At 38.6% G+C, this 25,808-nt stretch overlaps 1 protein-coding gene across 2 annotated transcripts; it reads left to right on the top strand.

Moving 5' to 3' along the window:
• Positions 1 to 1,593: 1,593 nt before the first annotated feature.
• On the top strand, positions 1,594 to 25,301 carry sigmar (Tumor necrosis factor alpha-induced protein 8-like protein sigmar). Of its 2 annotated transcripts, none has more exons than XM_090377213.1 (3): positions 1,594 to 1,695; positions 17,602 to 17,801; positions 24,824 to 25,301. In XM_090377213.1, coding segments are annotated over exons 1-3 (567 nt in total). In that variant the 5' UTR covers positions 1,594 to 1,694; the 3' UTR covers positions 25,190 to 25,301. The 2 variants fall into 2 exon arrangements, with proteins under 2 accessions (XP_090233339.1, XP_090233340.1); XM_090377214.1 differs by lacking the exon at positions 1,594 to 1,695 and adding an exon at positions 16,604 to 16,631 and having other exon boundaries at positions 17,623 to 17,801.
• The last annotated feature ends 507 nt before the right edge of the window (positions 25,302 to 25,808 follow it).

The raw sequence follows: 25,808 nt of genomic DNA on the forward strand, positions 1-25,808 counted from the left end.
ACCCGTAAGACTGCCAATCGTCCTTTTGGTATTCGTCTCCAAGAGCTACTCAAAGAACTTAATATTAAGGTAGACAAGGTTGCCCAAACACCAAAGCAACCCCTTCCACCCTGGCATGCTCATGTTCCAACATGTGACTTGTCCCTTAGAAATTGGGGAAAGTCGGACACTCCATCGTCTGTCTACCTGCAGCTTTATTCAGCACACCGAGCTGAACATTCTGACTTCGCGCCAGTTTACTCAGACGGTTCGAAGTCGGAATCATATGTGGGATCTGCTGCTGTCTTTACAGACAGCTCTACATCGGAGCAGATTCCCTCGAAATGCAGTATATTTACTGCAGAGCTGCATGCTTTTGAGTTAGCCTTGGATCACATTAGTGAATGCCAATACAAACGGTTCATTTTATATTCCGACTCTCTCAGCATGTTACAGGCTTTAATATCTGTGAGATATAATCCTCATCCAGTTCTGTCTAATATTCAGCAGAAGATTCACTTCCTCCGTGGACGTGAATATGATATCCGCTTCTGCTGGATTCCCAGCCACATTGGGATTAGGGGAAATGATTTGGCTGACGCCGCAGCCAAATCAGCAATTCCCAATATTAACCGCTGCCTGTCAGTCCCCTATACAGACTACAGGCAAATAATACACGAGAAGATTCACTCCCAATGGCAGGATTCGTGGAATAGACAGACTGTGAATAAATTATATCATATAAAGCCTGTAATTGAACCGTGGCAGTCTAGTCTGCACAGGAATCGTAATGAGGAAGTTGTTCTTGCCCGGACCCGCATAGGACACAGTCATTTAACTCATTCATTTTTGCTGAGGGCTGATGACCCTCCTATGTGTGAGTCCTGTGGCACAATTTTAACGATCAGACACCTTTTAATTGACTGTCCAGATTTTAGCAGCACCCGTTTTACCGCTTTTAATTATCTGACTGAGCCTTATACACTCAGTCAGATTTTATCTGACAATGACAACGTGTCTGCTATTTTTAGCTATTTGAAAGCAATAAAGGTTTTTAATCGTATTTAAAATTTATATGTTATTGTTATTTATTTATGTTTTTTGTTTTTAGATCTGGACATTGTGGCCTAATTAATTAGGTCACTGAGATGTTAAATTTTTAGAAATTACCTGGTCTTGGCGCATTATAGCCTTAGTTGCTAATGCGCCAATAAAATCCAAACCAAACAAACAAACATCCAATGAAACTTCCTGCCTAAAATAGTTTTCAGCCTTGTATCATTTAACATTACAGCAGTGCATGAAATAGGTCTCTCTCTCTCTCATTTCCTTGGGTGGGCTACTATTTTAATTCTGTTGCTTAATGTTTTTCCAGCTTATGTCAGTGAAATTATCCTTGTATAGATGAAATCCTTTATTTCTAATTCCACCATTAAACTCTTTATTAATTTAAGAGAATTAAATAACCCTGGGGGGTACCCAAAATGCAGTAGTATAACCTCCCACTACCACTATTCACCCATGTATTTATATACTTTGTTATTTTGAATTTTTTTAAGTAATTATATATTGTTATTTGAGCATTTTTTGATGGGATGATTACTTTTGCTAGATTGTGGCTTTTTTTTACAAATATGCTTTTTTAGTGAAATTTTCTTTTTGTTTTCTTAGATATCAGAGACATTTGAATGAAAAATTATACCACTTTATAAACAAGTAAGTTTAATTAAAAATTTTTTTTATAATACAAGCCTTGTAACAAGATTTTTGTTTATAATACCAGTCTTGAAACTACTGTTTATTAATTATAACTATATGAGGGGCAGTCAATAAGTATTTATCCTCACCTAGAAATAATTAGGAACTAACCAGCTCGACCTTATATTCTCATTCATACAATGCACATTGTGTAACCCTTCCCCCAGCAAAACATCTTTTAACTCTGATCATGCCCTCTTGTTTTGCAAATTTTACTGCCTCTATGCAAAGAGACTGTTCATAAGTCATGTGAATCTGTTTATAACCAGAGTAAAACATCCACAATCATCAGCCCAAATTTTCTAAATACTGAAAAATGCCTTATGGCTGCTACAATCATTCTTTGGCATGTCCTCAAAGGGTGTGAGGTCACTCTTGCAACAACCATTCTTATGAACTGGATTAATACTGTTTCAAACTTTTCCGCCTCCAAGAAGGTTAAAATCACCCCCCCCCCCCACTTGAAGGTGTGGTGGAACAAGGACCTCAATGCAGCTTTTCAACTGAAACAACAACTGCACAAAATTTGGAAGGAGACAAATGATGTTGGTACTTAAAAGCATGGGCCCATTTCAACAGACAAATATCATCAACGATTGCTAATTTTTTCAATGCTCAGCTTCATATGGAGAAAATCTCCTATCGTCATAGGTGCCTTACAAAAGTATTTCAAAGTATTTTATTAAAGTTTTGTGGGCTCCAGGGTTTCCCCTATCCGCCGCTAAACGGTAACAGTATATGTAGCCGACCGGGCTAGCCAGGTGGGTAAGGTGCCTGCCTGGCAACCCAAAGGTCGGTGGTTCGAATCCCGCCTCGGGCTTGGATCAAAGTACTGCAAAAACCTTGGGAGGTGCATTATGGCCACAGAAGCCTATGCGCCAACAACTACCAAAAAAAAAAAAAAAAAAAACAGTATATGTAGTGTACAATTTAAAGCAACTATAGACAATAATGATGATATATAAAGGCTATTTACAATGATGATGATACATAAAGGCTATTTACAATGGTAATGATACAAAATAAACACTGGACTTTGGAGTCCAGCAGACTGATTAGTACATCAGGTAAGAGAATCCAAAAACAGAAACAGTCTACAAACAAGCCAAAGTTATCAGTCCCCAACAACCAGCTGATTGTTACAAAGATTTATACTTCAAAAGAATGGTTACAATTTCTGGTTTCCAAAACAATAGAAAGGTCCCTAAACCCTTCCATCTAAAGTTCTAAAAAAACAAAAAAAAAACCAGTAAAATCTTTCCAACTAACTGACAGACAGCGGTATTTTTCTATCAATTAAGATTAGGTTAGTATTTTACTGAACCTCAGGAGTAAGAATTCTTTTCCTCCGTTTAAACATTTTCTCCGCATAGGTGGAGAAGGCAGCATAATACTCAGGACAGGTAACTAGTCTTGGCATTTCAGCGCAATTGAATACATTTGTGAGAAGTTGAAAGTCCAGTCTTAAATCATCATACAGAGGACAATGAAAGATGAGGTGCTCAACAGTTTCTTGAGCACCACAACTGCAGAGAGGAGTGTTACTTAATCCGAATGAGAACAATTTCAATGTCGAGCTTTTCCGTGTTCTTTCGGTGGGTGGCGGTAGAAGCGGGGGTCTGCGTCTATATGCACGATCGTCGAAGGAAAGGGCTCGATGTCGAGCATTTCCGTGGGTGACCGATATATAGAAACATACATATAAGCCAGGATTGAACGTGTCCATTTTCTTATCATAATCAGCAGGTGCCTCCGTAGCCAGGTGGGAAGGAGCAGCAGTGCGTAGCACACACTTCTTGATTAGACCGGGGTTCAAGCCCGTCACCACCAAATACGGAGGATGCAGAAAGGTCGGGGAATGACCACCGCATATCCCGGAGCAATATGGCCTTAGTTGCTAATGCTCCTAAAAACCAAATAACAAACAAACAAACATAATCAGCAACCTCTGGAAAAAACCTAAAGGTCTCCCTACCCAAGATAGAAGTAGACCAAGTATTTTGCCATGCTCTACAACATTAATTTCTCATTCTTTTAATGTCTACATTTTTTTGTAAGTCAGTATTATGTGTTATACCATTTACAAACGCAGGAACATTTTTTCTTCTACAATATAAAAGATAGTGTAACATTATTTCATATTGGATTGGCAGTCGATGGCTGAGGACCTGGAGAGCAGCTGTAGAGACAGTTCGACAAGCTCTACTTACAGCGAGAAAAAAGAATCTTTGTGCTTGAGTAAGATATTTTTGAACAAGGGAGTTACCGATTCTGTATCCCCAGCCTCATAACACACAATTGGTATAAATATACAAGAGTAGTATAATTTAATGGAAGATTTCTTTAAACCAAAAGTACTTCTGGTAATCTTAATAATTTTGCATGGTAATTAAAATTAAGACGGTCATCAAAATAAATTCCTAAGTATTTATGCTGCCGAGTACTCCTAATCATTTCTCCATTCAACTTAATAACAGGTGGTCTATTCACATCAAGAGAGCCCTTTAGCAACATTTGTTTTTTTTTTTTTTATTAGTCGAAATTTGAAGTTTGTGTTTGAAACCAGATATTCGAGTCCTCTAGAACTTCATTTGCTCTGCACTCTAGCTCTTAGTGGGAATTACCAGAATAGCAATGGGAAAAATCAGAATAGCAAGGTCGTCTGCGTAAGCTGTCTGAAGGATGTTGTCTCAATCAACCGAGAGCCACCCATCAAGGACCATGTTCCAGCACACAGGGCCAAGAACAGAGCCCTGAGGGCAGCCCCTAGAAACAGATCTGGAGGCAGAGCAAAATCCTGAGGAAACTGTGATGCTGCGAGAATCAAAGTAATTCGAAAGGAGATGGTAAATAGGAGCAGAGACCCCGGCCTCTCTGGACCTCGCCAGGACACTCAGCCACCAAACAGTGTCAAATGCCCCTTTGAAATCAACAAAGAGACAGAGGACATAATTAGAATTTTGAACAGAACTCAAAACCTGACAAATAGCATCAACAGAAGACCTTCCATGTGTAAAGCCAAATTGAAGTGGGAAACTTAGGTTTCTGTCTAAATATAATTTAGAAGAGGAGAAACAATTAATTTTTCCAAGACTTTGCCAAGGATGGGCAGCAGTGCAATGGGCCTGTAAGAGGCCAGATCATTGGAGGGTTTGTCAAAGGACTTAAGCAGAAGTTTAAGTCTAGCCTGTTTCCAAGCCAGCGGGAATAATCCCGAAGACAGACAAGCGTTCAAAAGATTTAATATAATTAATGGGCAATTTTTCCAAAATCTTTTAAGTACAGAAACCTCAAGGAGATCCTGTCCAGGACATTTACCATCCCTTGAGGTTGAGATAGCAGATTCCAGCTCAGTATCCGAAAGGAGCTTCGGTTTGGGGCCCTTGGTGTGATAAATGATCTAATCTCGTAGTTTGGATGGTGTTTTCACAGGAGGCAGTGTCCTCATGGAACAATCCATCCAAGATGGCATTAATTGAAAAACTCCAGTCCAGGGTTTCATTACCATTTACAATAATAGAAGAAAGAACATCGCCGGGATGAACCTTGTTAGTAACAAGTTTGTAGGGTAATCCCCATGGATCTTCATTTATGTTATGCTGAACAAACCTTGCCCGGGCAAGTTTCTTCTCTTGGAAAATGGTATTGAAATAACTCCTTCTATTGGATTTATAGAACTCACCAAGTCTGTCAATCTCATCTCTGGGCCTGTTAGCTCTCTGAAAATTACGACGAGCATTTTGTAAGTTTCTTCTGAGAATTGTGAGATTTGGGGTCCACCATGAAACATTTCATTTTTTGTTTTTTCTTTTTTAGAGTGGACTCACAGACAGTGATTAGAATCTCTTGAACCCTAGAAACCTGCATAACAGCAGGAAGTGAGCTAAGTTGGACAATTATTTCTTCTGAAATAAGCTCATGAACCTTTATATCAAAGATATTCCAATCAATGTGTTTTGTCTTAAACCGTGGGAAGTCAAAACAGCACCTGATAACCCTAGGATTGTTGCTTAGACTGATCATAAAAGTGATGACATTGTGGTCGCTCGAGCACCACGAAGTATGGCTAAGCCAGTTGGAAATGCCATAACCAAGAATAGAGTTTGAAAGGGTAATGTCAATATAAGATTGACCCAGAGAAGAAACAAAAGTAGGCAGATGGCCTGGGGTATTCCACAGAGTGAGGTTGTTGAACTGAATAAGCTCCTCCAAAAGTTCACCTTTAGAGTCTGTAGTAGGGCTATTCCAAAGCTGGGAGTGAGCATTAGCATCCATCATAAAAGTGACAGGAAAACCAGATAAACGGATCAAAACGTCTTCCATGTAATTTAGAAATGGCTCTATGGCCTGCCTGGCCTGACTACATTGAGCATACAGAGAAACTACATAATTTTTTCCAAAAACAGCCTTCCAAGCATGCATATGCGGCATGTGTGGAGCAGAGACTAGAAAGTTTTGTTACAGTAATGAGGGGGTCAGCAACCACCAGGGCGGCCCAAACCCTGGTAGTGGAGTTGCCCCAGTCACCGACCGTAACAGGGTTTGAGGAAATAATGCGACAGCTGAGAGGGAGGCCCTTGACCACACCCTTATAAGAATACAGTTCTTGTAACCCCCTAAAAGTTGAAATTTGTGTTGGACCATTAACTTAGAAAGATCACTTAAAACCGATAAAGATCGTTGACAATTTAACTGTAAAGTATATACACAAGACATTCCAGAGTTAGGTAAAGTCGGTCCGAATTTTTATTACTTCTTGGGCTTTCACAAATTCAGGGCACTTAACATCCTTAAAGGAATGGTCCGTTCCTCTTCTTAAGCCCGACAATTTGGGCAAACAGCAGGTTCCTCCATTTTAGAATGGTCTTGAATTTGATGACCCAGGTCACCGCAATGTCCGCAGGTAAACTCGGACTGGTGGCAGTATTTAGCAGAGTGTCCGTAGCTAAGACATTTAAAACAGCGTGATGCTGTGAAAAAATCCTTCATACCATGGACAGACCATCCGATAAAAACCTTGCTATTTGAAGCCAAAAACACTTTCCTAATTTTATTTGGGATCTCAAGAACCCAATGTTGATTGTTTTTGTTCCAAGACCTGATTTTAAAACGAACCTTAACAGACTCGAAATCTTCCTGGGAAATCCCATGATCCACAAGGTTTTTATTGAATAAGTCTTCCAGAAAATCAGAGTCATTGACATCTTTAGGTATGTCATATATTATGACAGTTGGATTTAATTTTTTTAGAGGAATCCACAGAAAATTTTAACTCCTTGAACTTATGGCAGGATTTAAGTTTATTTAGATCCTTGCTGTTATCAGTTTCGATTAGAACTCCCTTTTCTCTTATTTTTTTATTGATTTAATCTTTAATTTTTTAAATTCAGGTTTAAGACTTTTAGAAATTTCAGCTTTAACTTCCTCACTGGTTTTACAATTACTATCTGCATTTGCTTTAACTAAGAGTACGCACTTTGTTTGAACAGCCGGTAAGTTAACTTCACTCTGAGATTGTTTGCCAGTGCCTAAGGCAACCACACCCGCATAGGTGGGAGCCGAAACGGTTGGCAAGACATTTTGTTGTTTCCTCTCAACATTAAGATTATTTAATTTTGTTCTCAACTTTTCGTTCTCTATAGTTAGATCTATCACTAACCTTTCCATATTGTTCCAATTTTTGGACATCTCCACAAACAATAAGGTTGTTGTTGTTATTTGGTTTTTAGGAGCATTAGCAACTAAGGCCATATTGCTCCGGGAATATGCGGTGGTCATTCCCTGACCTTCCTGCATCCTCCGTATTTTGTGGTGACGGGCTTGAACCCCGGTCTAATCAAGAAGCGTGTGCTACGCACTGCTGCTCCTTCCCACCTGGCTACGGAGGTGCCAAACAATAAGGTGTCACAGTAGAGCCCTCTATAAAAACATCAAGCATATTTGCTTTTAATCCAAAAAGTGACTTTAATCCAAAAGTTTTTTAAACCAAAAAGGGCTTTGTGACTAATGCTGTATGTCGCTTCACCCTACGGCGGGACTTTTATGACGTTTACTTTAAGAGACTTCACCTGTGGGGGGGGGGCCTTGACTGGGGCTGCAATCCAGTAGGTAAAAATCCGAACTGCTGAAAATGACGATCTTCCACTGTAGATAGTCAAGAATAGCTGCACTACCAGTTTGTTCTCGGTCTTGAGAATCATTAAACGTGTGAGTAGAATTTAAAGGTCCTTGAATAAGGGGAAATTTGTCTTCCAGTGTTTTTTCCATCATAGCTGGAGGTTCCTTGAAACTGATGTCTGGAACTTTAGAGAAAGTCAATTCTCCAGACAACTCGGCTATTGAAGCACTATAATCCGACATTTTGGACGACAGAAATATGTATGGGGGAGAATCGTCAAAGCTTTCTAGGAACATGAAGCCGCCTTTTCCATTAGGCACTGTGCAAGGGCTTTGTGACTAATGCTGTATGTCGCTTCACCCTACGGCGGGACTTTTATGACGTTTACTTTAAGAGACTTCGGGGGGGGGGACCTTGACTGGGGCTGCAATCCAGTAGGCAAAAATCTGAACTGCTGAAAATGACGATCTTCCACTGTAGAACGTTTCATGTTCAATTTAACTTGCACACAATTTGAAAGAGTTAGAATAGATGGATCCGGGAGATACTCACCTTGGGAGAGGTAGAACCATTTGGCCGTTGCACTATAACATGTGAGGACCTTTAAACATTCACTTATACCAGAAAAATCGAGTGACAATCAGGAGCACTCTATTTTTTCCCATGGACTGTTCCCAGACCATATTATTGTGTGAATTTATTTATCCATCAACCGTTTTTGCACTTGTGGACAGAAATCCAGTATCACCAGCAGATTCTGAATGTGATGTGTATGGCAGGTGACATGTTTTCTACATGAAAATGCATGTGCTCCACAACTGTTCACAAAAAATGTAAAGAAAGAGAAATAAATTGCATTTAAGCTAGAGTCTGACATTTCATAAATTTAAAACTTTTGCTAATTTTATGAAGTAGTACTTATAGTTTTGACTCTATGACACGGAGCAGAGTCATCCTGAAAAATGCAGTTGTGCAATTGGCAACATCCTCGTAGTGATTTCTAATTGCGGGAAGTAATTTTGTCTCAAGTATGTCCTTGTACACCTCATCATTCACTGTAACCTTTGCAAATCCAAAACAACCAACTCCTCTATATGAAATGCAGTCCTATATCATTTGAGATGCAGAATGTTTCACTGTGAAGACGATACAGTCAGGATGAAATTCTTCTCCTCTTCTTCATCTAACAGTCTGCTGGCTGTCTGAACTATGCGAGTTGAATTTTGATTCATCAGAGAAAATAACACATTTCCACTGATCCTCAGACCAACTAGCATGCTCTTTTGCTGTGATGAGAAAGGCATCTACTTACTGTAGCAGTGCTTTCCTTTACTTCTGTATTCTCCTACCATGCTGTTTTGAGATCTGTCAATGAGAATCTTTTGTTTCGGACACACAGATGGACCAGAAATATATCCTGTGCCGCAGAAGATATTCATGGATGTTCACTTCCTTTCTTTCAGTTTAGATTACAAGTTTCTGATCATTTTCGTAACAAATGTGCCATTGTTGACTGATTATAGTGAATCCTTTTAGCTATTTCATGCATAGAATCTCCCTCTGCATTCAGTGCAGCAGCAGCAATATTTTTGTACATGGCGTTAATTGTGAAAACTTAGCCATTGCAATAGCACAGAATACTGGGCTCATGGCATATGCACTGTATATATACTGCTGCTATGATGATGCAATCATGTATGGCATGTGACATCACCTTAGAGAGCTTGCTAGAGATGGATGATGCAGTAGGGTAATGCTATTACAAAGCACATATGATACATTGCCAAATTTCATAGAAATTCAGTGAATTTTGCAAGTGATGCAATTTTTTTGAGCACCACTGTATAATGTATAGGCTAAATCTGACTGGATCCTTTCCACCAGTATCACCAGCAGATTCTGAATGTGATGTGTATGGCAACGGTGACTGTTCCTTGCGTGAAAATGCATGTGCTCCACAACTGTTCACAGTAAATTGTGAACAGTTGTGGAGCACATGCTAATGATGAGCTAATGATTTTGTTCTTCAAAAATCTTTTGCATAGATCTGAGGATCACTCTAAACTAAAAACATGTTCTCTCCATGAGCATCATTCTCCTGCTACAGACACCATGAAAAGGAGTTTATTACAGTTGAATTTGCCAATTCTGACAATCCATTATATGGCAAACCACCTGAAAATCAACAAATTTAGTTCACTGCTTGGCTGTTTGTCAAGCAGAGTTGCTGATAGTGCAGGGCAATATTTTCACCTGACAGTCATAAAAATTTTATTCTGTTCTCTATTATTTTGGAGCAAGATTAGTGACTAATTACTTGGAAGAGGGGATCTACATGATTATTATTATGTTAATAAATTGATAGACACTGTGCATATTATATTACATGGTAGATAAAGTAATTTATTATCGATATGACAGTTTTATGGAATTGAACCACCTCAATGGCAAACACTTAAAATATTTATGGCTACATTTCAGGAACTCAGTTTCCTGTCTGCAGACCTGTGGGGGATAGAACATTGTTTGAGGAGTGGTACTACTACAAGTTTTAAATTTAATATTGATATTTGATTATTTGCAATACAGTGTATTGTAATTATACTGTATATCTTTAGATGTAGAATTGTTGTATAATTATTACACTTTTGCTTATAATTTAATTAACTCATTAATTAATAAAGATAATTTATGAAAAATCTCTAGACTTACTCTCTAAATTAGTTGGAAGGGCTTACCTGTTATTGTGATCTAGGCTTGGAGTTGGAGTCTCTTGGTCCAGTTGGAAAAGACTTGGGTGGAGGGAGTGGGTTTATTGTTTATATAGGTTGGAGTTGACTTGGTGTGGCCAGTGGGAGATTGTTGCATGGCAAACCTGGCAGATTTTGGGTACAGATATATTATGGAGAAAGATTAGGGTGGTTCTGGGGTTAATGGGGGGTGTAAGGATTGGTTTGAGAGTGTATCTATGGATATTTCTAAACTTTTTAATCTGTTATGGATTATTAAATTGACATGAAGTATTTAATAGTTGGTTATGTTGTATTAATATTAAAATTAAGTTAAATTAAATTACAATGTCCATATAAAATTGTTATGATTATTATGATAATGACAATTATTTGTTGATTAATTGCTTATTAAATTTAAGTTAAGGCTTTAAAAGTTAAATTTTAAATCTTCACTGGGACTCCTTGGATTTTCTTTTTCTTATTAAGAGGTTTAAGATCTTTTTTCTGAGAACTTCTTCAGAATATCTGTATGGAATAGGTTGCAATAAGCATCATGGAAGTTAACTCCTTGTTTGTTGTTGATTGCAGAGCTTCTGAAATGTTTTATGAAGTAGGCTTCTTTGCAGGTTCTTCTGGAGTAGGATGAATCTGTTAGAACTATTGTGTTGGGGAAATTCTATGTGCCTCTGCAGGGAAGGGCATGTGCAGTTATTTTAGACCATTTGATTCTTATATGCTGTGCTTGCTTATATTCTTGTAACCTTTTGTCTAGTCTTCTACATATTTCCCCAATGTAGGTTGAGTTGCATGAGCATTAGATAAGGTACACAGGGCCTTTAGGGTTAGATGGTTGACATTGGTTCCTGGATAGTTTTTGTTTCAGAGATTGGGTTCCTGCATGGAATGTGGGGATGTTGTGGGTTTTTGCTGCTTTTGCTATGATGCTGCTAATTCCTGGGATATATGGAATAATGAGGTTATTATGATCCTGCTCAGGTAGCTAACAAACTAAATGAATATTTTGCATTGACATTCACACAAGGAGTTATTCAGCGAGGGGAATGCCAGAGGTGTATTCAACTCTGGCAGTAAGCTAGAGAATCTTGTAATAACTGAGAGTAAAGTGGAGGAGATATTGTTGAAGATAAACACAAGAAAGGCACCTCGGGTGGATGGGATCTATCCAGTTATATTAAAGGAGGCAGCAAAGGAAGTAAGCAAACCCTTAGCCATAATTATGAGAGCTTCCTTGGACTCAGGGAAGGTACCCACAGACTGGAGATGTGCAAATGTGACCCCAATTCACAAAGGAGAATCAAAGGCTGACACAAGTAATTATAGACCTGTGAGTTTAACTTCTGTTCCAGGAAAATTAATGGAGGCACTGGTTAAAGAAGCACTGCAGGATCATCTAGACAAGACTTCAGTTATAGCTCGGACACAGCATGGTTTTGTTAAGGGGAAGTCTTGCCTGACCAATTTGATTGGATACTATGATGCAGTCACAAAAGAACTGGATGCAGGGAATAACTTTGATATTATATACTTGGATCTTAGGAAGGCTTTTGATACTGTTGCACATGGAAGACTGCTGCACAAATTGGAGCAGTGTGGTGGAGGCAAATTGCTGCTATGGATAAAGGGGTGGTTGAGGGGGAGAAGACAGAGAGTGGTAATCAATGGACACTGCTCATCGTGGACTAATGTTATTAGTGGAGTCCCTCAGGGTTCAGTGTTGGGTCCATTATTGTTTTCTGTATTTATAAATGATATTGATGATGGTATATCAAGCTTAATGTCCAAGTTTGCAGATGATACGGAGGTTGGCAGGGTTGTCAAGGACACTACTGACACTATGCTGCTGCAACAGGATCTGGAAAGGTTGAGCAGATGGGCTGAGAGGTGGCAAATGAAGTTTAACATTGACAAATGTAGAGTACTACATATGGGAAACAGCAACCCCAGAGCAACATATCAACTCTGTGGTACTACACTAACAGTGGTAGAGAATGAAAGGGACCTGGGGGTGGTTGTGCAGGCAGATATGAAGTTCTCTGAGCAGTGCAGATGGGCTGCAAGAGTAGCTCATGGTGTATTGTCAATGATATATAGGAATTTTTCTAGCAGGGATAAGGAGGTGACTATTCCCTTGTATAAGGCAATGGTCAGGCCACACCTAGAGTACTGTATACAGGTCTGGAGGCCTTATTTCAAGAAGGATGTAGAGCTGCTGGAACGAGTACAGAGAAGGGCAACAAGATTAGTGAATGGAACAAAGGGATGCTCTTACGAAGAAAGGCTTAAGTTTTGCAAATTACAGTGTCTGGAGACTGGGCACCAGTGAGGTGATCTGATAGAGGTGTATAAAGCCTTGAATGGTTTGAGCATGCTCAATGCCGATGGGATTCTTCCTCTTGCTCAGAATAATCACCTGAGAGGGCATAAATTCAAATTGAGGAAAGACAGATGTAGGATAGACGTGCGGAAATTTGCCTTTAGCCAGCGGGTGGTTGGTTGGTGGAACAGACTTCCATCCCTTGTCATGGAAGTTGATAGCCTAAATAAGTTCAAGGCTCAGCTAGACAGGTATTTCGAACGAACAGAGGGGTGAAGTGGAAGTGTTTTTTTTTTTTTTTTTTTTTGGCTGATGCTGCATAAGCTTGTTTTCTTGCATCAAATGCCTCTACTAATGCTAATGCTAATTTGTGGAAATCTGGAACTATTGTTTAGGATGCTGTCTGCTAATGCTAGAGGATATTGGTTCTTTAAAGCCATTGCTTTTATGGTTGAGATTTCCTGTTCCAGTAATTCTGGTTGGCTGCAAACTTTTAGGACTCTGTTGACATATGTCCTGATGATAGCTATTTTGGTGGAGAAATGATTTGATGACTTGTAGTTTAGGATGCATCCTGTGTCAGGGGGTTCTTTAGATGGATGTCCAGGAATGGGAGTTGCCCATTTACTTCTGTTTCAACCTTAAATTTGATTTTGTGGCAAAAGTGTTGGGAAGTTTTGGTGGCAGTTGTTGAGTTGGTTTTATCCTTGATTCCAAATAAGAAGGCTGTTGGCTGCATATCTTATAAAGAGCTTTGATTTTGAGTTGTTGATTTAGAAAATTTTCTTCCAAATGCCCTATAATATAAATGTTTCTATCAGGAGGGAAGATAGGAAGTTGCTCCATACTGAAGCCTGTGATCTGGATGTAGAAGGATTTGTTGTAGATGAAGTAGGATTGTCATCATCAGACGTCTTAGATCTGATCAACCTTCCTGCCGAAAGGTTGATTAGATCTAAGATGTGTGATGATGTTATGGGCTTGGTGAAGCCAATGTTTATGTTCCTGTCTAAATTTTCATATATGATGGATTTGATATCTTACAGTGGGATGGTGGTGTACATAGATTCTACATCGAAGGGTACAAGGAAGCCTTCAGGTTCTAAATGTGTAACTTATGTAACATAAAATCGAACACCAGTCATTCAGAAAGAGTGTTTGGTGTGTGTTTCGTGATAAACATGGCAAGAAATAAGGAAATGAATGTTGAAAAAAGAAGTTCTGTTATTATTCTGTATAAAGAAAGCTATTCTATGAGAAGTAGTGACAAAAAACTAAGGTGTTTCATTTAAAGAAATACAAACTACCATTCAATGATTCAAGTAGACTAGCAGTTTAAAGGACAAACCATGATCAGGATGATTGCACATAACAGTAGAAGTATAAGATAAGACTATAACACTGAATTCTAAATGCAATCAACTTACTGCACTTTAAATTCAAACTGACTTCAATAGGAAGTTGAAGGCAGAGAAACACCTGTGTCTACCTCCACTGTAAAACTTTGTCTTAAACAAGCAGGACTTCATGGTCATGTAGTGGTCTGAAAATCCATATTAAAACTGTAAAAAAAAAGAAATGGTTGGCTTGGGGCTAAGAGCTATCAACATTGGACAAATGAAGATTGGAAAAACATACTGAGGACAGATAAATCCAAATTTCAAATTTTGGATATAAGTGTAGAGTTTAAGTGACAGTTAACTGAAGAAAAAATGATGCTACATTGTTTAGTGCTTACAGGCAAACATGGTGGTGGTGGTGGTTCTATCATGATCTGGTTGCTTCTGTTTTTTTGGAGTTGTTGACATTGTCAGAATTGAAGCAATTTTAAGAAAAGAAGGCTATCAAAATATTCTTGAACATAATGCAATATCCTCTGGACTTGACTTTGTGGAAGAATTTTGTATTACAATAAGACTCCAAGCACAGCTCTAAGCAGTGCAGATAATTTCTAGCAACTAAACAACTGGAGGGTGTATTGCAAATTATGGTGTGGCCACCCCAAACACCTGACTTAAACCCAATACAGCTCTTACCTAGACCAGAGGTTCCCAAACTTTCTCGATTCAATGTACTTTTAGTGTCTCAGTAATTTTTTCACGGCACCCCTAGGCCAAAACAAAAATACCTAACAGTTCCATTTATTAAGTAGTTAGATCCAAACAACTAATAAGTAATGTTGAAACTGTGAACCACCTCGAGCTAGTAGTTCGCACAGTGTCTGACAGATGTCAAGTATCGCTGTGTTTCCCTTGAAAATTTAAAATATCCTGCGGCACCCCTGCAAGTTCGCTGGGGTGCCGCAGTGCACAATTTGGGAACCTCTGACCTAACTATTGTCAAGTCTATGAAATTTGTCCATCTTCACAAAATTTAGGGAACCTTGCATTGATCACTGGGAATAATGTTAGTGAAGATGCTATTAGACACTTATTTGCTGGCCGGGTGGGTAAAGTGCCTGCCTCGCAACCCAAAGGTCGCGGATTCGAATCCCGCCTCGGGCTTGGATCAGAGTACTGCAAAAACCTTGGGAGGTGCATTATGGCCACAGAAGCCGATGCGCCAACAACTAACAAAAAAAAAAAAAAAAAAAAAAATCAGACACTTATAAAATTAATCACCAGAATGCCGTGTCTGTGTGATAAAATCTTTTGGCAGATATTTTGATAAAAAAAAATCAGTATAGTTGTTAATATTAATCATTTCAATATTTTTTTTCTGTAAATTTTTCAGTGCTTAATAAAATATCTTAAAATACTTTGTAGTGGTTTTTAATATATATATAAAAATAAATAAATAAATTTTCTGTTTATACTCCAGGACGACCAAACGGTCAAAGGAGTTCACAAGATAGACAGAATACAAGAAACAGCACCGTATTCAGCAGTCACGGGCTTGAACCCCGGTCACTCAAGGCACGTGTACTTATGCACCCGTGCACCTGATCACTAGGCTACGGTATACTGTAGGTATACCTTATATATATATATATATTAAACCCTTCACATTGTCATACTCTGTGATTCTAAACTTTTAGGCTGGAGTGTATATAGTAATGTTGTCAATCCAGCAGTTATTATTTCTCTATCTGCCCATCCAAATGTAATAACTCAACTCCCAGTCAATGGATTTTCATGAAATTTTTTATTTAGTTCTTTCAGAATGATTTATCAGGCATTTCCAATTTTAATTAAAATTGGACCAGTAGAAATAATAGAGCAATTATTATTTATTTTTTTCATGCATATCACATAAAGCACTGGATATCATGTGTTTTTGCAGCAAAGTTGAAAACAGTCACCTTTATATATTATTAGTTAACCAATTAGTAATTACACTGAAAGGACAGAATTCATGGGATACCTGGTTCGTGGGCAACGTGACGCTGTCATCCCTCTCTCTAGTGGACGAACCCACCACCTGGCAGGTATATAGGTATACCACATCACTGCATTCACGCAGACAGTAATTGGATATCAGTATGCATAAATGTCGTGAGTTAACCTACTTTGAAAGAGGAATGATAGTGGATGCCCGACGCATGGGTCACTCTATCGCAAAGGCGGTACAGAAATTGCACTATCCCCATTCAACAGTATCAAGTGTGTATCAGGAATACGCCATTTCCAGAATAACATCTCATAGTGGACAGCGCTGTGGGCGGAGAAAGGTGGTGGATGAATGTGGCCATCGATGTCTGTCTCGCATTGTTTCAGCCAACTGGAGAGCGACATTGGCACAACTCACCACCAACTTCAATGAGAGAGGTGCCAGAAACGTCTCCACCATGACCATCAGGTGATCATTAGCCACAATAGGTTATAGGAGCTGCTGCCCCACCAGAGACCCATTGCTAACACCATGACACAGGATTCTATGCCTCAACTGGGCGAAAGAACATTGACACTGGACCTTGGATGATTGGAGATGGGTGTCATGGTCCGATGAGTCCCGTTTCCAGTTATTTACAGCAGATGGGAGGGTATGTATCTTGCGGAGACCACACAAAACTATGCACCTGTCATGCCAACAAGGAACTGTTCAAGCAGGTGGATGGTCTGAGGAGTGTTCAACTGGCACACATTGGTACCTCTGGTACGTCTAGATGCATCTCTGAACGGTCCAGGTTACATGTCCATCATTGCAGACCATCTGCATCCCTTCATGGTTATCATGCATCCACAGGGCATTGGACTCTTCCAGCAGGAAAATGCGCCTCTCCACAGAGCCGTGGTGACTAGACATAGCTTGAAGAGCGTTCTGCAGATTTTACCACCATGGAATGGCCTTCCCGTTAGCTGGACATGAACTCTGTGGAGCATCTTTGGGATGCTGTGGAAAGGTTCATTCGAGCTTTGGCCTCTACCCAAGAATGTGACAGAATTATGGACAGCAGTGCAGCAAGCATGGATGAAAATACCTGTGGAACGCTTTCGTGAACTAGGATGTCTCGCTGTGTGACTTCCCTTATCCAGGCAAAATGTGGGCCTACCGTTACTAGATAGGTATCCCATGATTTTTGTCCACTCAGTGTAATTGGTAACAAAATAATTAGTTACTTTTCACTTATATTAATCATAGAAAAAGAAAAAAATTCAATTAAAGAAATAAAAATCTAATATGCCTGAAATATAATGCATTCTGTATATTAACTAACTTGCTTATTTTTGTTGTTATAGTGGGTGACTCTTATTTCCGAGCTAAGGATATTGGTTTACGTGCTCAAAAGAAACTTCTAAGCCGGATGGCTAATAAGAGTATAGCAAAAGTATTTATCGATGACACTACAGCTAGTTTGTTAGATAACTTATATAAGATTGCACGGAGCTACAGTGGAAACAAAAAGGAGTCAGAGAAAGTTGTAAAGAATATTATCAAGGTGAGGTTACAGAAATTGACATTTATATTAAATTTAGTCATCCTTTTTGTTGCTAAATTAAGTTTGGAAATAAAGCTTAGTAAATTTTATTTTAAAATATTGTTTATCATATATGATTAAAGAGGCCTGTGCACTCTGGATTCATTATTATCAAAACTAAAATTACTGCACAACACAGAGCGAAAATGGATACAAAAATAGATTGTGACAAGTTTAATAATAGGAAATATACATATATTAGATTAGATACATACAAACAAAAAGCTTTTGGTTTTTGTCAACCTTCCTCAGTTAAACTGACAGTTAAGAATGGAGCATGAGGGCGTGTACTGCCAATCTTGTACGTGAAGTGCGTGATTAATTGTTGGATGTTGAAGCCTGTGGCTGTGATGCATGCTGACATTGCCAGCGTTTGTCAATAGTCAGGATTGCTGTTTCAATGATAGGGTGGACTTGACATCCACTGTTCCTGTTGACTGAGGTATTGGAGCATTTGATGTTCAACGACTCCAACCAGGCGCGTTGTCGATAGTGGCGGGACTTATCCACAATCATGATATCGCGGTGTGGGTCAACATCGTGGTGGGTTGGCCAAATGTTCGGCAATAGCTGAGTGCTCCACATCCGCTAAGTGGATTGCTCTTTTGTGTTCGGAAAGGCGTTTTTCGAGCTGTCTCCCAGTTTCCCCGATGTAGCAGCTAGTGCAGTCACGGCAAGAGATGCGGTAGACCAATCTGCTTTGTAGTAAGGTGGGGACCGGTGTTTTTACTTTAGGGATGAGGGATCGTAATTTTCTGCCTGGGAGTTGTACACATTTTATCCCATGTGATTTTAAGACTCTACAAACCTGTTGTGATAAGTTTGAGTAGTATGGGATAAAGGCGCTCACAGCTGAGTCTCACAGCATTACCTTGGATGTTTCTGTTGGTTATCCCAAGAAATTCAGGTGACCGAATCTTAGACCACCTCAATTCTCTGTCACTTTTCATAAAATTCACCATCGAGCTAGAGTCTGACAACACCATACCATACTTAGACACCCTTGTCCGGCACGAGGGCATGCGCTTGAAGACAACTGTCCATCTTAAACCAATGTGTGCTGGCTAATTTACCAACTTCCGGTCTGCACACGCACGTAGCCATCTTCTTGCCACTGCATGAACCTTGCTAACTCGTGCCTGGACACACTCAAGCTCTGTAAATGAGAGGCGCACCGAAATTGCTAAAGTCAAGGCGGATCTTACAAGGTGTGGCTATCCCATTAATACCCTTGACAGGTGTGACCTACAGACACATGGTCATGTAGCGACCAACAGAAATATCCAAGGTAATGAATCGGCCGCGAGCGCCTTTATCCCATACTACCCAAACCTATCACAACAGGTTTGTAGAGTCTTAAAATCACATGGGATAAAATGCGTACAACTCCCAGGCAGAAAATTACGATCCCTCATCTCTAAAGTAAAAACACCGGTCCCCACCTTACTATAAAGCGGATTGGTTTACCGCATCTCTTGCTGTGACTGCCCTAGCTGCTACTTCGGGGAAACTGGGAGACGGCTCAAAAAACGCCTTTCCGAACACAAAAGAGCAATCCACTTAGCGGATGTGGAGCACTCAACTATTGCCGCACACATTTGGGCAACCCACCACGACATTGACCCACACCGCAATGTCGTGATTGTGGATAAGTCCAGCCACTATCGACGACGCGCCTGGTTGGAGTCGTTGAACATCAAATACTCCAATACCTCAGTCAACAGGAACAGTGGATGTCAAGTCGTCCACCCTATCATCGAAACAGCAATCCTGACTACTGACAAACGCTGGCAATGTCCGCATGCTTCACAGCCACAGGCTTCTACATCCAACAATTAATCACGCACTTCACGTACAAGATTGGCAGTACACGCCCTCATGCTCCATTCTTAACTGTCAGGTTAACTGAGGAAGGTTGACAAAACAACCAAAAGCTTTTTGTTTGTCTAATCTAATATATGTATATTTCCTATTATTAAACTTGTCACAATCTATTTTTGTATCCGTTTTCGCTGTGTGTTACAGTAATTTTAAGTTTTGTTTATCATATATTGACTGCTTCATTCAGAAGACAGTTTTTATGTTTTTATACACTACGTGCGTTAAGTGAATCTGTGCTCTTCTGGAACAATACATCTGTATGTGTCTTTCACTAATAAGGGATTCTTCATAGACTCGTTTGCGTGTGTATATGTGTATATATATATATATATGTGTGTGTGTGTGTGTGTGTGTGCGTGTGTGTGTGTGTGTGTGCGTGTGTGTGTGCGCATATGCATATTATCTTCACCATGTCCATCCACCTATCTGCAAGTAACAACTCAACTTCCATTGGATGGATTTTTGTGAAATTTTATATTTGGGCCTTTTGAAAATATTTGTTGAGACATTCCAAATTTCATTAAAATCAGACAAATAGAAATCACAATTATTTCTTTTTTTCTATATAATTTATATGTAAAAAAGAGATTCATTATCATTAAATGTAGTTTTAATGCAATATTGTTATAGATAACAAAGCTGAAAGCTTTAAATCAGTTGTTTTTGGAAATTTTGCTGTATTAACTGCACCTACAGCAAACACAACCTGAAAGTGAAAGGTCCACAGCACTCGTTCACATTATATCTTTCAGAACAACAGAAAGTTATTCTAGTGGTAGTGGTGGGAATTTATTAGTTCTCATCATTAGGAGGGGAGACAAAACTATATCCATCATAATGGTTGCTTCTTCCCAAATGTTTAAACCAAATGAAACTAATTTTTAAACCAGATTTTCCTTTAATTTGTAGAATACTCTCCAGCTGTTTTCATAAATGCCCACAGTAACCATAGTCGGTATGCAATTACAGAGTTGTGTATGCAAAGTGTACAAACTTGAATTACCCTCCAAAAAGTATCCAGACCCTGTTTTCATAGTTCATTGGATCTACCATATGAGTCATTGTATAAACAATGATTCATATAGTAGATCCAACCAACAACAACAACAAGAGGCAAAATTTAAAGTCAAAATCTAACAGATAACATGTGAATTGCAGAATGCCCTAGTTAGGTACATCAGATTGAGTGTTTTTTTTTGACATATTGGGCTCCATTGGTGTCATTAAACATGGGTGTTTTTTTTTTGTTTTTTCACCATGCCTTACATGTGAGATGGTTCACACAATTTTCCTAGCAGGAGAATTCGGCAAAGGTAAAGAAGCCCACACGAGAAGCATGCAATAGTTCAATGAAATTTACCAGTAAAAGCGCTTTGCCGTAATGGCATTTGTATTGTTCTCGCTCGGTAAACAGACGGTGGGTGTTATCGGTCTGGAGTAGAAGCTGAAGCCCTCACGAAGTGAAGGGGGCTAACCTGACCTTTTTTCTTTAGAATCACGAACAGAATCATATTGGAAGTTCTGGCGTCATAAAAAATGTTCGTAATGTAGTTTCACCGGTAAACTTTTTCGAAGTTTGCCGTGCTTCTCGTGCGGGCTTCCTTTGCCTTTTACCTTTGCCCATTTTTTTTCTTAATAAACAATTTATCCCCTAGTCCACCACAGTGATTCTAAAGAAAAAAGGTCAGATTACCCCCTCCACTTCGGAAGAGTTTCGATCTCCCATGAAATTCAATTTCTACTCCTGACCAATAACACCCACTGTATGTTTACTAAGCGAGCAACAATACAAATGTCTTTATGGCAAAGTACTTTTACGAGTAAATTTATCGAACTTTTGCGTGCTTCTCGTGTGGTCTTTCTTTACCTTCGCCGAAAATTCAATAAGGATGGAGTATACTCCATCTTGGATACTTTCAAGATGGAGTATACTTCCAAGCAACATGTTTTTTTGTTTTAAAAGTTTTTATAAAACTAGCAGTTTTGTTAGAGTGCAACAGCATTTAAAGTGAGGTCTGGTTGAAGAAATATTCAAAAAAGAATGGGGTAAGACCACGTATGGTAAATGCAGTTCTTCATTTCTTCAAGGAACATTTTAATGATAAGGCCATCTCTATTCAATATCCTGGATGGTATTATATAAATGGTCTTGGTCTTCAATGCTCACTGGATTTGAATCTCTGTGATTATTTCCTGTGGAGATTCCTGAATTATAATGTCTACAGTAATAATCCACACAGCACTGAAGAAGTGAAAGGTGATATCACAGCTGAAATTGCAGCAGGGCATTTCTGAAAAAATGCCAATTGCAGTTATGGTAAACTTCAAGTGGTATCTAAAAATGGTCCTGAATGCACAGGAATCAGTAAGAAAACATGTTTTTTTCTTGAATAATAAACTCCCATGACATACGTTCTGCAAACTCAGCAATGCAGAACAATACATCAGAAAGTTTAAGCGCTTGAAACTTGTCTTTTATTGAAGACCTTGTATATTTTAACTGGAGCACCAGAAACCAAGTAAAGAAACTTTTAGAATTCTTTTGATACCTTAAATTATTTTTTATTTTTTTTAATTTTTAATTGTTTGTGTCATTATGATGTATATGTATTATTTTATTTTGTTTTACTGTTTTTCATAGTTTTGTGTCTGTGCATGCATATGTTTCTGGACGAGTGGGTGGGAGAGCGAGTTGGGGTATCTGAACAATTCCTTTTGTTGACTTGTGGGAGATGACAGAGTTTACAGACTTTGAGGAGTGGGGAAGAAACAGCACAGTGGATGCTGGAAAATTCACAGCATCAAAATGCATTTATATATATATATATATATATAAAAATGTACAGGATGTTTCATTTAAAAGTTACCAGAGTCTATGCCTCTTATTTTTAGGTTTAGGTTATTCGTCATCTGGACCTTTTTGTCATATTGGGCTGTAATTTTTTAATTTGTTGTTAAAACTGAAGACTAAGTATTACCATTTGGACTTTTACAATTTCCAAATTTAAAATTTTACCTAATCTGTTTTTTTCTCAATGGAAAAATTTCTCATTTCCAGTTAGTCTAAAAATATATACAGTGATATATTTTTCATGCTCACTGGATTTAAATTTCTGCGATTATTTCCTGAGAAGGGCAACGAGATTGATAAGTGGAACAAAGGGTTGATGTTACCAAGAAATGCTTAAGTTCTGCAAATTGCAGTTTCTGGAGATTCCTGAATTATAATGAATTATACTTTTTTTTATATTATATTATTTTTTAGCTTGAGAAACTGAAAAAAATACCTTGAAAATTTTGAAGGTTTGATAAATAATACATAAAATGCATGCTGGCGGGACTTTTGTGGATTTGTTAGGGGATTGTTTTTTGCAACAGCATGTTCGGGGGGGGGGGGGTGCTCTTGATCTGATTGTCGGCAGTGATTGTTCATGCACTGGGAGTTTGCAGGTGAGGAGCTGCTGGGTGGCAGTGGTCACAGTGTGCTGATATGGGATTTGCTTAGGGATGTGGCTGCTATCAGGGGAGGGGGAGGGGTTTTTGTTTTTGTGGGGGTGGCTACAGTGGTCTCAGATGGTTTTTGAGTTCTGTGCAGTGGGATTAGCTGGTGATGTTTAAAACAGTGGATTCTGGGTGGGAGGCCTTCAAGGAATTGGTCTTGGAGGCTGCTTGGGCTTTTCATGGTATGTTCTGGATTTGGACCTGAATGGGTGTCGGATGAACTGGTGAGGCTTGTGGTGGAGATTCATGTAAATTGTCATGGTGGTGATACAGGGGCCTGTGGCGGATGTAGGCTGGTCTGTGGTCGGGTCACAGGGGAGGTTGGGTGGGCAAAGGCTGATTGTGGGGGAGTCCTTGGCAGGGATGCAAGGAAGGGCAGCAGGGACTTCTTTGCTTGTGTGAATTCTGGAGGGAAGGGGTGGGTCGGATTGGTCTACTTAATGTTGGTTGTTCGACTGTAGATGGTCCTGCTTGGATGGCTGGTGGACTGAATGATTGTTTTGAGTCTGCATTCACTCATGAGGAGTTCTGTGTGGGGGGGACAGAGGTTTGCTGGGCTCTGATGGGAAGCTGAATGATTTTGTGATGGCACAGAGCGAGGTGGAGGGGAGGTTGTTGAGGTTGGGCATTGGGCCCCAGGGGTGGGGCAGTCTGTCCAGTTGTATTGAGGGAGGTAGCAAGGGTGGTTAGCAGGGCCCTTGGCCATGGGGCATCCTTGGGTTTGGGGGAGTTTCCATGGACTGGAGATGTGCAGGTATGTTCCCAGTTTGCAGGGAACTGTTAAAACATTATGCCTTGTTGCATTTAGTTTATTTAAATAAATGCGTTACATATGGAAATCAAGAATGGTACCGTGTGGTCATGTTAGATAAACATAGCGCGTGACCACGCTTAAACAGAAGCTTGTTTTAGCACAGTAAAAGTTTTAGCACTGTTACCTATTTCTGTATTTGTTACGTATTACCACATAACCCACATCTCTCTTCTCCCATTGGCTGAATAAATATCACTAGGAGGAAAATTATTTTAATGTATAGAAAGATTATGGATTGCATTAATGCAATCTATAATCTTTCTGCAGAATCTGCAATCTATAAAAGGTCAAGTATTGGTATGCAAGCAGAATTTTAAAAAGCTAAAAGGTGTTTTTTTTTTGTTTCTATTCAGAGCATGCCTGCTGCTGGGTAGAAAACGTGAATGTTCCATTTGAAGACCTGTTATTTTTAGTTGAGTTTAAAACATCTTAACTTTTCTCAGGTGATATTTTTCCTTTCAATGTTTTTAATAATTAATCATAATTATTAATTATGCTTAATTATTAAAGTGCTTTATTTAATGTTTTTTAAGAGTTGCTATTTAGAAATTAATAAAAAGGACTCAGGTAAATTTAGAGCAAATGCTTCATTTGTGTTCATAGCCAAGACAAACTAAATTTGCCCTTGGCTACATTCACAACCGAGTTTTTTGCAAACCCTTTTACAATAACAAAAAAAAAAAATTTAAAACTTGCTCCTAACTTCACCTAAACACTTTTAACCCAGTATTTTTGGTGGAATGTTTATTTATATTCTGATTTTTTTTTAAATTTTTATTTTTTTCAGATTGTGATTAAAATTGCAATACTCTACCGTAATGAACAGTTCAACCAGGATGAGCTAAGAACAGCAGCAAAGTTCAGAAATAAATTTCATTCAACTGTCTTGGCAATAATTAGCTTTTATGAAATGGACTTTTCATATGACAGAAACTTTTTACTTCAAGCATTCAATGAATGCCGTGCACTTTTGAAAGATTTAGTAATAAAACACCTGACAGAGAAGTCTATCAACAGGATAGATCATGTTTTCAACTTTTTTGCTAATCCTTTATTTTTGGATGATATTTTCAGTAGAGACAGCCAGCAAAAAGAATTACTTGGAAGAATGGTTACTGATATGCATAAACTCATGGAAGATGGCTCCTTATAGTCATAACAAGTCATTCGAAGCATAAAAAACTGATATTCATTATAATATAGTAGTAGTAGTTCATTTTTCTTTGGTTATTTATACATCTTCTGCTATCTGAAAATTGTTACAGGTTATTGGTGGGCTTACTGAAGTACTTATTGTTTGCATTTGGTATTATCTAACTGTTGTCATATATTTTTGATATTCTTATATTTGGACATTTTTTTTAAACAACTGTTTCCTATATATTGGATACTTGTAATTATCAATAAAGAATGTACAGTAAAAAAATACAAAGATTAATAAGTATATTATTTGCAAGAAGAAGGATAAATGTTAGTATGCCTTCTGGTTAAAAAAACATATATACAACAGGGCTTTAAGTCTGGTTCTAATTCTTTTGTATAATAGTTAATGGCTATGCTTGTACTTTGGTTGGAAAGTAATTATGATTTCCTTTTCTGATTTTTTTTAAAACCCCTTATGAGTTTTAGTACTTAATTTGCAAAAAAGCATTTACTATGATAACTTCTTTATACACTCATAATTTTTCATATTTTTAGATAATTTGTCAAGGTTGTTAATTTCCTCTGTGATTTTATATACGAGTATGCTAGTCTGAAGTTGAAATATTGGT

Source organism: Mastigoproctus giganteus, chromosome 7 (genome assembly GCF_048544385.1).
Source record: "Mastigoproctus giganteus isolate SK-2022 chromosome 7, ASM4854438v1, whole genome shotgun sequence".
Lineage (NCBI taxonomy): Eukaryota > Metazoa > Arthropoda > Arachnida > Uropygi > Thelyphonidae > Mastigoproctus > Mastigoproctus giganteus.

What these genes read in the sequence shown, in the direction of transcription:
- sigmar (XM_090377214.1), top strand. Translation starts at nt 16,604, where the DNA reads ATGTGGCCATCGATGTCTGTCTCGCATT. An exon ending in ATCGATGTCTGTCTCGCATT is followed by an intron (nt 16,632 to 17,622) that starts GTTTCAGCCAAC and finishes CTTATTTCCGAG; the next exon opens with CTAAGGATATTGGTTTACGT. An exon ending in TTGTAAAGAATATTATCAAG is followed by an intron (nt 17,802 to 24,823) that starts GTGAGGTTACAG and finishes TATTTTTTTCAG; the next exon opens with ATTGTGATTAAAATTGCAAT.